This window comes from Molossus molossus, unplaced genomic scaffold (assembly GCF_014108415.1).
Source record: "Molossus molossus isolate mMolMol1 unplaced genomic scaffold, mMolMol1.p scaffold_m16_p_12, whole genome shotgun sequence".
NCBI classification, from domain to species: Eukaryota; Metazoa; Chordata; class Mammalia; order Chiroptera; family Molossidae; genus Molossus; species Molossus molossus.
This window is the reverse complement of record NW_023425347.1, coordinates 86,351,135-86,366,010: the sequence shown is the minus strand read 5'-3', so window position 1 is coordinate 86,366,010 and position 14,876 is coordinate 86,351,135. Positions and strand designations below refer to the sequence as shown.

At 42.7% G+C, this 14,876-nt stretch overlaps 1 protein-coding gene across 2 annotated transcripts in view; it reads left to right on the top strand.

Moving 5' to 3' along the window:
- Positions 1 to 14,876, top strand: part of ARID1A (AT-rich interaction domain 1A) — an 81,871-nt gene that overhangs the window by 18,176 nt on the left and 48,819 nt on the right. For both annotated transcript variants that reach the window (XM_036256548.1, XM_036256549.1), the window contains exon 2: positions 13,454 to 13,666. In XM_036256548.1, the coding sequence (XP_036112441.1) occupies positions 13,454 to 13,666 (213 nt within the window). The remainder of the gene's footprint in view (positions 1 to 13,453; positions 13,667 to 14,876) is intronic.

The following is a 14,876-nucleotide window of genomic DNA, read 5'->3' as shown; positions in this document are numbered from 1 at the left end:
GTGGGGAAAGAAGTAAATAATCACAAATAATTATATAATTGTAATAACGCACTGGAAAAGTATCACCTTCAATAATTTATCTTCCACCCTGGCTGGGTAACTCAGTTGGTTAGAACGTTATCCCTAGATGCTAAGGTTGCAGGTTCAGTCCCTGGTTAGGGCACATACAAGAAGCAACCAATGAATACATCAATAAGTGGAACAACAAATTGATATTTCTCTCTTCCCTCCCCTCTCTCTCTAAAATCAGTAAAAAATAAATTATCTTCCAATTATTTTTTTCAAAGTAAGTATTTATGATCACCTTGGCTAGTGGGTGGCTTTGTATTGGTAGGCTTTGGGATGAGTACTGGTCAGTCTTTCCTTTAACTACTCCAAGGTCAAATATTACAGGAAATTCTCCATTTGAGATTGGTCTTAAATCCATTAACCTCTGGTAGACTCTAATGGGCTAGATAGAATCTGTTGTTTCTTTTTTTTTTTAATTGTTTTTCTTTATTGATGTTAAAGGCAGAGAGAAAGGGGTGGGGAGAGAGAGAGAGAAACATCGATGAGAGAGAACATCAACTGGCCGCCTCCTGCATGCCCCCCATTGGGGATTTGGCCCACAACCTGGGCATGTGCCCCGATCGGGAATCGAACTGGTGACCTCTTGGTGCATTGGTTGATGCTCAACCACTGAGCCACATTGGCTGGGCAGAATCCATTATTTCTTAGCAAGGCTCTTTGTGTGGCAGTGCATTGCAGGACGTTTGGCATCCTACTCCCCAGGTAATAAATGTAATACCACAGAGTTGCTATGATAACCAAAAGAGGCACCTTTATTATTTCCAAACACTTCAGGGGTTAGGATCACCCTGATTGAAAACTCTTGGGTCTTAACTGTCAGAATTCTTAGAAGGAGCTATTGAACAGATTCCTTTGGGAGAACTGACTAAAGTAGATAAAGCTTGAGAATTGGGTTGGTCAACCCTTTTGGTACCTAACTTGTGTGTTCTTGTTTGTTTTATTTTTAATCTTCACCCAAGGACACTTCCATTTATCTTCAGATAGAATGAGAGAAGGAGAGGGGGCAGACATCGATGTGAGAGAGGCACATCGACTGGTTGCCTCCCACATGACCCCGTCCAGGGCTGGGGATCGAACCGCAACCGAGGTATGTGCCCTTGACCGGAATTGAACCCATGGCTCTTTGGTCTGCAGTCCGACGCTCCAACTGCCGAGCCAAACTGGCCAGGGTGTATGCTCTTGTTCTTTAAGTAGGTATTTTGAAACTGCTTTCAATCCCATTCTGCTTTTTCTACTATTGAGGGTGGAGAGAGGGAAGTAATGTCTGTTATAAACTGATACTGTAAAGAGCATTTTGCATACTTATCATTTGAACTGCCTCATAACTTTGTTAGACTTTTTTGTTTTTTTTAAATTTATTGATTTTAGATAGAGAAGAAGGGAGAAGGGAGAAACATTGATGAAAGGGCACATCGATTGGCCGCCTCCTGCATGCCCCCCTACTGGGGATTGGGCCCACAACCTGGGTATGTGCCCTGATCAGGAATCGAACCGGTGACCCCTTGGTGCATGGGTCGACGTTCAACCAGTGAGCCACACTAGCCAGGCTGTTAGATTGTTTTCAAATTCCCATTTTACAGATGGTTCTGATGCCAAGGGATGAAGTGACCTGCTCAGAGGTGTCAAAACTTGTATTTTCTCTCTTACTTTATTTATTTTTTATTATTTTTTTATCTTCACCCAAGGACATTTTTTGTTCAGTTAGAGTGGGAGGGAGAGAGAGGAAGAGAGAGAGAGAGAGAGAGAAACATCGACATGAAAGGGACACATCGAGTGGTTGCCACCCACACGACCCAACCAGGGCCGAGGACAAACTGCAACCGAGGTATGCACCCTCAGCGGGAACCAAACCTGGGTTTCTCTGGACCACAGGCTGATGCTCTAACCACTGAGACAAACCGGCCAGGGCCTCTCTTATTTTATTTTATTATTTTTTAAAATGAGGAGTAATAGCCTTTTCAATTAATTAATTAATTATCCTCACCCAAGGACATTTTTCCCCTTTTTTGTTGTTGTTGTTGTTCTTGTTCAGGTATAGTGGGAGGGAGAGAGAGGAAGAGAAAGAGAGAGAAACATCGACGTGAAAGGGACACATTGAGTGGCTGCCACCCGCACAACCAACCAGGGCCGGGGACAAACTGCAACCAAGGTATGCACCCTTAGCGAGAACCAAACACAGGATTCTCTGGTTCACAGGCTGACGCTCCAACCACTGAGCCAAACCGGTCAGGGTTTTCTCTCTTATTTTAAAGGCATAAACTTAACTTACTTGATAAGCTAGTCAACCTCTTGTTGACCACTCTGAATTTCTGATCTTGAGTATATGGGACCAGACCTTAATTGTTGTGGTGTCTGAGTTTTATTGCTAGAAAATTGGGACTTGTGTAGGATGATAATAGCTAATATTTTGGTTGCTGGAAGATACAGCAGTCAAATACACAGGCGCATACCTATTGGGGCTTATATATCTAGACTAAGATATAGACATTAAACAAATAAGTAAATCATCTAGTGATATGCTAGTGATCATGCTCAGGAGAAAAAGTTTATCAAGGACCAGGTAGGTATAAGAAGTGTGCAGGACTGAAATTTTAGATGGATTTATCAGGGAAAACCAAATTGAAGTGATACTTGATATGAAAGAGAGAGCTATACTAAAAACTGGGAGAAGAAAGTATTCCAGGTGGAAGGGTCAGTAAAGACAAAGGTTCTGAGGCCAGAGCATGTCCTGCTGGATTGAGTAAGCAATGTTTGGTTTGGTTTTAATTGTATGAACTCATTTCATTCAGTCCTGAAGGTGCTACTGCTATTGCTGTCTTTTCTATTGATGTGGAAACTTAGGACAGAGAAGTTGAAGGCATTGCTGAGGCAGAGCTCTTAACTTCTGCCTAGGAACAGGACATGCAAGGCCGCTAGAATTACACTTTCTCTTCCCTAGGCCCTTTTCCTTTCTTATTTTTAAAGTAGGAAAGTTTGTTTTACACACAATTCTCTACCTTCCTGAAGCTTATATTCTAGTCTAGGATATAGACAGTGAACAAGATAAATAAGTACAGCATATAATAATGTTACTGATACAAGATAATCAGAAACTGGGTATAGGAATTTGGGAAAGTTTAGCTTTAAGAATGGTGTTTATTTGGGAATGTGGGAATCTTAGGTGCATTCCTGGTTTTTCTTTTGGCCACACACTGCCCTCTTCAGACAGATCATTGTTTGACTAAGGAAACTGAACGTGCATCTGAGTTCTAGACTCACTCTGTGCTGGAGATGGGAGGAGCTTTGGAGGGAATGCCTTGTAGCCCAGATGCTCTCAGACTGGACATGAGAATTGCTTGAGGAGATTCTTGGCCCCATCCTAGAGCTTCTGATTCAGAATCTGGAAGGCATGGTTCAATTGTGTAGCTGAGAAAGTTAAGGTAAAGCCTGGTTAGTGCCTTGTTCCACCCTGGAGTTGGTCAGAGAACTGACCGGGTGTTCTCTCATTCCAGTACTCTTTTCACCATGATGTACTGTTGCCTTACTCTTGAGATCAAAAAGTTGTCAAGAAGAGGTTTTATCAAGTGGTATTTCAGTTCCTGTTTAATCATCATTCTGGGAGCCTTGCTATTTTTATAACCCTGTGTTTTAGGCAGTACCTAAAGGAATTCTTTCTCTAGTTTTGTGATTTGCTTAGAGGCTTTAGTAATTTGTTGGAAATTGGGAGATACTGGTTAGCTAAGTTTGGTCTTCCAAAAAAGTTACCTTCATCATTTTTGGAAGAGCATTTTCTCTGTTGTACGGTAGCTAATGAAAGTGTTATGGATGAGGAGGATTTAATCATTTGTTGGGAAATTCATTAGTTTGGTGCTCTAACTAAGGGTCAGTAAAGACAAAGGTTCTGAAACCCAAGGAAAAATAAAGAAATACTAGCCACCTGGTTGTGGTTTTTCTCACATGCCTCTTTTGGGTGGATAGTTGTGAGGTGGTTATTACAGTTGGCTCACATAATCTAAATTTTGTTAGTTGATTCAATGACTCTTCCCCCCTTGGTTTCTCTTTTCTACCCTGGGTGAGTTTTCTCAGATCTTCTGGTCTGGAAGGATGGAACACAGTTATTTAAGTATCTCTGAGCCTGGAAGAGAGCCAGGCTTCTTGTATGGTTCTGTATCACTTTAGAGACAGAATTGGGGTTGGAAGGTCCTGAGTCTGATGCTGGTTGTAGCCTCTTCTTATTTTTTTTTTCCCTCACCCGAGGACATTTTTCCATTTTTTGTTCAGCTAGAGTGGGAGGGAGAGAGAGGAAGAGAGAGAGAGAGGGAAACCTCAACGTGAAAGGGACACATTGAGTGGCTGCCACCTGCATGACCCAAACAGGGCTGTGGACAAACTGCAACTGAGGCACTTGCCCTTAGCGGGAACCGAACCCGGGTCTTTCTGGATCGCAGGTCGACACTGTAACCGCCGAGCCAAACCATCCAGGGCTGTAGCCCCCTTCTAAAGAGTTTGTTCAGGTTGGATCTTTGGGTGATGTCTTTGAAATTGGCTCTTAGTCTATAAAGGAGAATGTGCTCTGATCTTGTAGAAATGTTTCTGTAAGCAGAATGGAGTAGCTAGAACTTTTAATTGACTTTGGATTTTTTATTTATATTTAACTTCAACACTTATGGAACTTTGAAAGAATTTTATTTTTTAATTTTTTGAGCGAGAGAGAGAGAGTGAAGGAAACATTGATGTGATTGATTGGCTGTCTCCTGCATGCCCCCCACTGGGAATCTAGTCTGAAATCTAGTCAGGCACGTGCTGGAATCGAACAGGCAACCTTTTGGTGCATGGGAGGATGACCAACCAACTGAACCACGTCAGCCAGGGCTGAAAGAATTTTTTTTTTTAAACTTTATTGGATATGAGAAACTTTAGATTGTATAATGTAATAAGGTTTCCATATCTTTTTTTTTTTATCCTCACCCAAGGACATTTTTGCATTTATCTTGAGGTAGAATGGGAGGGAGAGAGGGAGGAAGAGAGAGAGAGAAACATCGACGTGAGAGAGACACATCAAGTGGTTGCCACCCACATGACCCCGGGACAAACTGCAACCGAGGTACATGCCCCCAGAGGGAACCGAACCAGGGCCTCTCTGGTCCTCAGGCCGATGTTCTAACTGCTGAGCCAAACTGGCCAGGGCTGAAATAATTTTTTAAAAGTATGTCTCTTAAATATGTTTTTTCATAGATATTTTTTTTTTAGAGGGAGGGAGAGAGAAATAGAAGCATTGATGTGAGAGAGAAACATCCATCTGCTACCTCTTGCACGCCCCCTACTGGGGATTGAGCCCACAACCCAGGCATGTGCCCTGATGGAGAATCCAACCAGGACCTGTAAGTTCATGGGACAAGGCTCAATTATTCCACTGAGCCACACTGGCCAGGGCTGAAAGAATTTTTTTTAAAAATATGTCTCTTTGGTATGATAGTTACAAACTAGTTGGTGACATCTCTCTCATCATAGGCAGATGACCAGTTTGTTTAGAACTTGAATGAACTAGAACTAGAATGAAAGAATTGTTTTCTATCTTGCATGGAGAAAACTGGGCTGTGATTCTCCTGTTATGAATGATAAGAATCATAGGCTGAGTGGGTTTGATTTCCTGAGTCAGGTGTTGGTATATCTGATGAAATATTTTTATTTTAATATCAACTTCAGGAAATCTTTAATGATGTCTTTAGTGTGGCCAAATAGGTTGAATCTCTTTATTGTCCTAGGTGGGAAAACATGACTGTTGAAACGCAAAACAAAAGAAAGAGTCTCCTTATTTTAGGAGGCTGGGTCTGGGGGGGTAGAACTAAACAAGCAGGTTTCTGGGCAGTTTCTCCTCAATTGGTTTAGGAGTCCTTGACCAGTGTTCAAAGCCCTGCAATACTGGAGGAGTGAGAAAAAACAGGATGAGGGGGCATTGGCTACAGATTGGGGGGTGGCGGGTAGACACAATGGGAATGATTTGTACTGGTCGACTCATGTATATCAGGGTATAAAAAGTGGTTCTTTTATGGGAGTCTGCTCTGTCCATCCTAAAATCTTGAGTAGAGCCATGTAGAGCTAGCGCCTTAGTTGGGTGAGGTCTTAACTTTGATATTTATCCCTGCCCAGAATGCTCCTCAACAGGGGAGGGCTCAATACGGGAACTGGATCGACAGCTGCCGCCTGTCCCTGCAATCACAGGAAGCTGGGGCCGAGTGTCTTTGTATGGGAGCTCCGAAGACAGACAATAGTTTGTACTGGCGGGGCCATGTGGCGAGTCACGTGACCCGGGGCTGTTTTTCTGCCGGGGTCCTTACCCATCTGTTCTCTCGTCTCTTTCTGGGTTATCAGGCGCCAGTCCAAGTCCTCCCAGGCAGCCAGCTTCATGGCCAGAGATTACGAGCACTAACCTTCCTGGCAGGGGCGGTGTGGCTTCGCGTTTATGCAGATTAGCCATGTGTTTCTCACTTGAAGGCGTTCCACAGGAAAAGCCTTTTCCTGTGTTTGGCTCTCAGTGGGCGGTTCCCAGCTTACTGTACTGGGACTCGGCAAGCAGCAGGCCTGCACGAGAGGGATCACAGTACACTGGCCCCCTCCCATTCCACCTCCAGTGCTACGTCACCACAACACAACCGCTCGTGCTCTCATACTGTTGGTGTCATTCATTCGGTGCCAAGATTGCTTTAAAAAATTCCCTTGGCCCCAGTTCAAACAGGAGTACAGCTGGGATGTGTTAGATTTTAGGCAGTCTGCCCTCAATTTGAGATGAGTTATAAATAGCAGTGCCGACTTCCTTAACTACCGCTCTCTGAGGTAAAATGCAGGTTAATTACTGTGGGAATCAATTAGGGGGTTCTTTCGATTAAAGAGCCAGGGGTGCTTTTTTAAATTGTTGTTATTAAAAGTCATACAACAAATCTGGCCAGGAATAAATTGAAAGCACAAGGAGTAAGAAGTAATATGCAATTGTCCAGAATCCAAGATTAGGGCTCTAGGTTTATACTGTCCCCAACTAGTTGGCATTTAGGGAGACAGAACAAATGGTAGTCAAAACTTTTTTCTGATGGACAACTTTTGGCAGCCCTGGGTCATCCCTCTCCTCGGTATTCTTGCCAGTCCAAATCTGGCTCTGTAGGGTTGGTGCCTGGTTACTTCCTTTCTGCATCTTTGGATTGGAACTGAGGTCTGGAGCTTTCCTCAGTTGGACTTTTTATTTCAAGAATATTAAGAACTTTCTCTTTTCCTGAAGCACTGCCACACGGTGTGGTGCATTTTGGTGAACAGTAGTTTTCTTGGCCCTCTTCTCAGTCATGATCAGAGGTTGGAGGTCTGGTCTGTTATATCTGAACAACTCCTGAGGGTCATTATGGCTTACCTTGGTACAATAAAAATTTGTAAGGGATTCCATTAGCCCATTGCTCTGGAGGTGTTTGTAATTCCATTTGCTTGGAACAGGGAAACTCTTTATGCAAGCTGTTTATTCTGAATATATTCAGAGGGACCAGCCTGGTAGGCATCCTTGCCTTTGATGCCCCTAAACTGCATCTTTTGATGCATTTCATTTGGCAGGCGGTTTGTAACACAACCAGTGATCTGGAAAGAGATAAGTGGTGGATGGAGATGGGGGGTTCTTATGGCTCTTTTCCCCTTTTTTATTTATTTTTTTTACGAATGTAGGAGGGTATATAGCAGGGGGCCTGACTTCTCTGATCAAGGGGCAGCATTTTCTTTTCAATTATGTGCCTTTATGGCAGAGCCTTGCTTTTGAAGTGTAATCACGGTAATCTACTCCTGTGGTTTCCCATTGAAAGGATTTCCTCTGTCTTTCCCAGAGAGCAATCTCTTGCTCTTTGCAGACAGGGTTTGGTGTTTCCCATCCCTTGCCTTTTCCTTGGTGCCTGCAGACTGCTGATACTGACTTTTCTATCTTGCATGTAGTAGGGATTTTTCTGGTCTGAAATAGCTACTTTAGAATAAACTGACTAGTGAAGATTTAAGGACCATCTCTGTTTTGAGAGATTGGAAGATGGCGTTTTGTCTATAACTGCAAATCACAAATCTTTGACAATGGTTCTAAATGTCAGAAGTGTGAGTTAGGTCCCTGCCCACCTCTCCTTCTGATATGAGTAAATGTTTAACTTTGACACGAGAACAGAGTAATCCGATGGTTGGAGCTGAATATATTTTAGTTTACTAAGCTGTATATTCTTTTTATTTTATTGATTTGAGAGAGACAGACATCAGTTTGTTGTTCTACTTATTTATTCTTGTATGCGTCCTGACGGGGGAATAGAACCCGAAACCTTAGCACATCAGGATGACGCTCTAACCGGGGCACTAAGCTAGCATGTTCTGTTGATAACACTTTGGTGAAGGGACGGCATCAGAAATCTGATGTCCAGGAAAGGGACATGTCTTAATTTTATTTTTAGAATAAGAATTTCTTTGACTTATGTTTATTTTTAGCCTGCAAAGATTTCCTGAAGTTGATGAAAGAATCCTTAAACCCTTTATTAACTAGCCTCCATGTAAGTAGCTTTCCTTTATCAGGAGTGCAGCTACCCTGCTGTGAGAGAAGAAAAGGTAACTTGCGCCCTGGCTGGTTTGGCTCAGTGGTTAGAGCATCGGCCTGCAGTCCAGAGAAACCCGGGTTCAGTTCCTGCTAAGGGCACGTACCTCGGTTGCAGTTTGTCCCCGGCACTGGTTGGGTTGTGCGGGTGGCAGCCACTCAATGTGTCCCTTTCACATCGATGTTTCTCTCTCTCTCTCTCACTCCCTTCCTCTCTCTCCTTCCTCCCACTCTATCTGAACAAACAAACAAACAAAAAATGGAAAAAAAAAGAAAAGGTAACTTGCCTTTTAGCCTTTGGTTTTTGAGCAGTGTATTGTGGGGGGTGTCTGTATAGTTTGAAGACCTGTCTGGTATAGGATGGCACATTAGATTCTTCTCAAAAGTGGGCTTGCTCTCCCTTGGCTGTTTATTCCACTCTCCCCTATTTCAGTGCTATTTACTTTTTTTTCCTACTCTCAAAGACATAACCTGGTGTAGGGTATGCCTCTGGCCCTATGGCTAGATGGTTTGATATGGGCTTTCTAAACTCCATATTATCCCCTACCCACTTCTTGCAGTAGGGCAGCCTGGTACATTGAAGTTACTGAGCCCTAGCTCTGCACTTGGGGTCTTTGAAAATAAAAGACCTATCTCTGGCTTTCTTGAGAGAGTCAGTCAGTTAACTGGACAACTAAGTGATAAACCTTATGATTCTGACTGAATTACAATAGAACATTTAGAAATGTGAGAGGTCAGAGTATGCTGTAAGAAGTAGGAAATGGTTTCATGTTGAAGGGCTGGGTTTCTGCTAGTGGAAGCCATTGTGAACAGGAGGGCAGGGCAGGAAAGTACCATTGCATAGGGCTAGGCATGCTCCATATGTGGGGGACTTTGGTGTGAGACTGAAAAAAAATGTGTAGAACTGGGGCACACTGTGGAGGGCTTTAGAGTCAGGCAGAAGCACACTATTTATCATTATTTAATCCTTATCCAAGGATTTTTTTTATTGATTTGAGAGAGAGGGAGAGAAACATCAATGTGAGAGAGAAACAATTGGTTGTCTCCTGTACACACCCTGACCAGGGATGGAACCTATAACATAGGTATGTTCCGACCTGGAATTGAACCTGCAACCTTTTGGTGTACGGGACGATACTCCAACCAAATGAACCACCCTGCCAAAATAATCACTACTGTTTATTGGACATTTAAATACCAGGCATTGAGTGAAATGTATTATCTGTATTTTAGATGAAAAAATGATGTGTTCACCCTGGCTGGTTTGGCTCAGCGGTAGAACAACGGCCTGCGGTCCAGAGAGACCTGGGTTTGGTTCCCGCTAAGGGCATGTACCTAGGTTGCAGTTTGTCCCCAGCCCTGGTTGGGTCAGGGCCGTGTGGGGGTCAGCCACTCTATGTGTCCCTTTCACGTCGATGTTTCTCTCTCTCTCCTTCTCTCTCCCTCCCACTCTATCTGAGCAAAAAATGGAAAAGTATCCTTGAATGAGGATAAAAAAATAATAAAAAATAAAAAAATGATGTGTTCAAGGTCAGACAGTGGTAGAGTTAGGATTTGAACCCAGTCTATCGATTTATTACACTCTTTGCTTTTTGTATGTGATACTGTGCAGGATATAGTAGGTGGGATAGTAGGTAGGAAGTATGGAGCTGTTGTTGGGCAAGGAGAGATGAAAATTATTTGTGAGCATTGCTCTAGAAGTGTGTGGTTCCACTATGATAGCCACTAGCTACATATGGTTATTTGAATTAAATTAAAAGTAAATACAATGATTTAGTTCCTCAGTCGCATTAGCTATATTTTAAGTATTTAATAGTCACACATCACAGAAAATTTTATCAAATAGTGTTTCTCTAGATCACTGGTTCTCTGCTAGTATACAATCATCCAAGGATCTTCAGGGGTGGGGGTGGGGGAGGAGGAGGAGCCCAAGCCCTTCCAGGCCCACTAAACTGGAATCTCTATGGAGAGGCCCAGGCATTTGTGAAGCTTCACAGAAAATTCTCATCTGTAGCCCTGGTTAATAGCTACTGCTCTAGAAGCTCCGTGGTTACCATGGTAACGACTGACCCTCAAGTGTTGTGGGGGAGACCTGGGCTTACAGAGAGACCCAGAGTGGGTTCCTCTCTGTTCAACAAATGTAGTCTTTTCACCTGGGGACCGCATGGACAGCAGCTGTAGTCCAGGATGTGATGAGGATCTCCTCATTATGTGTGCATGATGCAGCCGTGTAAGCCCGAGCTCTTTACAGGAGAGAAGGGTGATGTTTTGGCTCCAGGTGTATCTGGGGAAGGGCACATGCTATTCATTACTTACTAGTCCAGTTGTAGTTAAATTTGAACTTCCTAAAGAGTCCCAAAAGAATCCATGTAGCTCCAAAATTATGATTGGGAACATTATTGATACAGAGACAGGACTGGCAAAAATTGTTTTGGTTATGTTGGAAATAACACTTTATTATTATTATATATTGACATGTAGTAGTGATTTGGGACATGGTTTTACTATAATTATAGCTGTTTTTTGTTTGTTTAATCCTCACCTGAGGATATTTTTCCATTAATTTTTTTTTATAGATAGAGTGGGAGTGGGGGAGAGAGAAACATCGATGTGAAAAAGACACATCGAGCCCAGCTGATGTGGCTCAGTGGTTTAGCGTTGACCCATGCACTAAGAGGTCACCTGATGGAATCCAGGTCAGGGCACATACCCAGGTTGTGGGCCCAATCCCCAGTTGGGGGCATGCAGGAGGCAGCCAGTCAATGTTCTCTCTCATCGATGTTTCTCTCTCACTCTCCCTTTCTCGCTAAAAATCAATAAAGGAAAAAAAATTTCTTTCGTTTTTTTTTTTTTTAAGAAAAAGACACATTGATTGGTTGCCTCTTGCACAATCTCAACTGGGGCCAGGAATCAAACCTGCACCTGGGGTAGATGCCCTTGACCAGGAATCAAACTCTAGACTCTTTGGTCTGCAGGCTGATGCTCACACCTCTGAGCCAAACTGTCCAGGACATGATTATAGTTTAGATGAGGCTACTCTCCCATTATCGCTCTTACCTTTTCAGCTGAGATTTCATCTGCAGCCTAAGAGAGAACTTCACTTCTACTTTTTTCCTCTTGATATTTAGAAGAATAGTCCCTGTGGCTTTTTGTCTTATCCATTTTTCTCATGACAGCTTGAGTTCCTCTATTATAAAACACTTAGGTAGTACTTTGTCCCCACCCCCAAAGGGAACCAATTGTTTGAATACCCCACCCTTATTTTGGAGGGGTTTTTGTTGTTGTTTTTAAGGTCTTACATACCTTAAATTATAATTTATTAGTTATAGAATAACAGAACTAGAAGAGACCCTACGTGTAATCTACACCTGTGGTTCTTTTTCTTTTATTTTAAGTATTCTTGTTGATTATTTGAGAGAGAGGAAAGGAAGAGAGAGAAAAACATCAGTGTGAGAGCAAAACAACAATTGGCTGCCTCCTGAACGTCCCCTACCATGGATCACAACCCAGACATGTGCCGTGACTGAGAATTGACCAGCAACCTTTCTGTGTACAAGATGATGCCCAACCAACTGAGCCACACCAGCCAGGGCTAGGCCTGTGGTTCTTAAAGTGTGGCCCTCAGCCAGCAGTATAACCATCACCTAGAAACTCTTACAAAGGCATATGCTAGGCCCAACATGAACATACAGAATTACAGACTAGGAGTAGGTCCCAGCAGTCTGTGGCTTAAACTTTCCAGGTGATGTTGATGCATGTTAAAGTTTGTGAACCACTGAACTCCTTGTGAGTTAATGATATTCAGGCCCAGAGTATTAATATTTATTTTTCACTCCCAATTTAAGATTTAATTTTTAAGTATTATGTCAGGCCCAGGCTTACTCTCCAACCTGAGTGTATCTTTGGTAAGGTGCTTAGTGAAACTTCCCTCCTCCCCTCCACACCACCAGTAGATATAGGTAGGCATCTCTGGCAGGGGAAAGTGTTCTCGGGCTCTGTCCTATATAGCTCCAGTAGAATAAAGTTATGTCAACAAGTGAGTGAACTGATTAAACCTGTTGCCCCACAACGGGCTGAGAGAAAACTATGTTTGTAGCCAAATAGTTGTGAGTTGAACTTTGAGCTTTTATTACTGGTGCTATGCTGTACCTCTATAGCTTGTTCTTTGAAGAGACAAAAGCTCTATCTTCCTTGTACTCTCAAACTCTTGGAATATTAAAGGAAATGAACTTTTCAGGTAAGATGCACAAAGCTGTAAATTTAAAGTCACAGTTAACAACTGTAACTTAGCCGTGTTACCCATTTGGAAGAAAGCATAAATTTAAGTGCTTGTGCCATAGTGCAAACAGGAAAAGAGTGGAAACATCTAGATGCATGTGATTTTGAATGCCAAACACAGTGTTGAAGCATCAGTTTTGGTGTTGAACAAGATCATGGCAGAGTATAGAATATAGAAGCACTGTCCTGTCCCAACTGCAGGGCCTTTGTCCAGTTTTCTACGTCATAGAGTACATATATCCATTGCTCCACACTTGGCCTGTCCCTTGAATCTCAAGTAATACCACACTTACAAAGTAGTAGTGTATAGCTTACAAGATGCTATCACAGACTGGTGGTATTTTCATTTTACATATGATAAATCAAGGTTCTGAGGAAAGTTAAATGACTTGCCCAAGGGTTACTGGATCTGTGCCATTACTTTTTTATAATAACTGTTTTTCTATGTGTCATACAGACCTATATGTTTGGGTTTGTGTTCATATTGGCCAGAGGCTATGAAAATTTTAGGTTAATGAAATGCTTTTTATTTTGTAGCCATCCAGTCCGATGGATCAGATGGGCAAGATGAGACCTCAGCCATATGGTGGAACTAACCCATACTCACAACAACAGGGACCTCCATCAGGACCGCAGCAAGGACATGGGTACCCAGGGCAGCCGTATGGGTCCCAGACCCCGCAGCGGTACCCGATGACCATGCAGGGCCGGGCGCAGAGTACCATGGGTGGTCTCTCTTATGCGCAGCAGGTAGATGGTGACTCCTATTACCTTAACCCTTAATCTGTCCAGGATCTTGTCTTGAGCTATAGAATCAGAACGTGTCTTGGGCCTTTCAGCTGGAATTGCCATCTTCCAGTAATTTACCAAAATGACTAACATAAAGGGAAAGAGGAGAGGCACCCGCTATATGTTCTCTAGGCCTTTTAGAAAACATGCAGTTGTTCCTTTGGTCACATATGTGAATCTACAGGAAAGGTGATATTGTAGACATCAAGGAAATGGCACTGTTTAAAAAGGAATGCCCCACAAATATTACCATAGCAGAAATGGAAGAGTCTACAGTGTCACCCAGCATGCAGTGGGCATTGTTGTAAACAAACAAGTTAAGGGTAAAATTCTTCCAAGAGAATTAATGTACATATTGAGCATATTAAACACTCTGAGAGCTGAGATAGCTTCCTGAAATGTGAAGGAACGTGATCAGAAAAAGAAGGAAGCCAAAGAGAAAGGTATTTGGGTTCAACTGAAGCTTCAGCCTGCTCCACCCAAAGAAGCACACTTTGTGAGAACCAGTGGAAAAGAACCTGAACTGATAAAACCCATTCCCTATGAATTCATAGCATGATAAGTGTTTAAAAAAAAAAAGACCTCTGTACTGTTTACACACACAAAAAAAGAACATGTCTTTGGCTTCTAAACTCCTTGAAAGGAGCATAGGCCAACTGGCTGTTAGTTGGTGTGCTACTTACAAGGCCAAGGTTGTAGGCACCATCCCAAGTGTACTGGAAGGAAAACTGCTTCCTGGCCACAGGCTGTACATACATATCTGTCTTCTTTGACCTGGCTGGCCTGCTTGTACCCACAGAATGGTGATCTCTGAATAAGATGGGAAGAAAGAAAGGCAGTGGCTGGAAAACCACTGCTACCACGAAAAACCACTTGTGACATGTTTCCTGGGGATAGAAGATCTGTCTGGTTTAGAGTGAATATTTAGGAGGGACTGGGGGTAGAAGAAAAAAGGAAGCTTGAACAGTAAAATGCTAACAGTGCTATTATAAATGTTAAGATTTCCCTCATCTCCTTTTGTCTGGTCACCCACACCATTATTATTTTTTTAAATCCTCACTTGACTTTTTTTTTTTTTTGCATTTATCTTCAGAGGGAGGGAGGGAGGGAGAGAGAGAAAATCCATGTGAGAGAGAGACATCGACTGGTTGCCACCCACACAACTCCAACC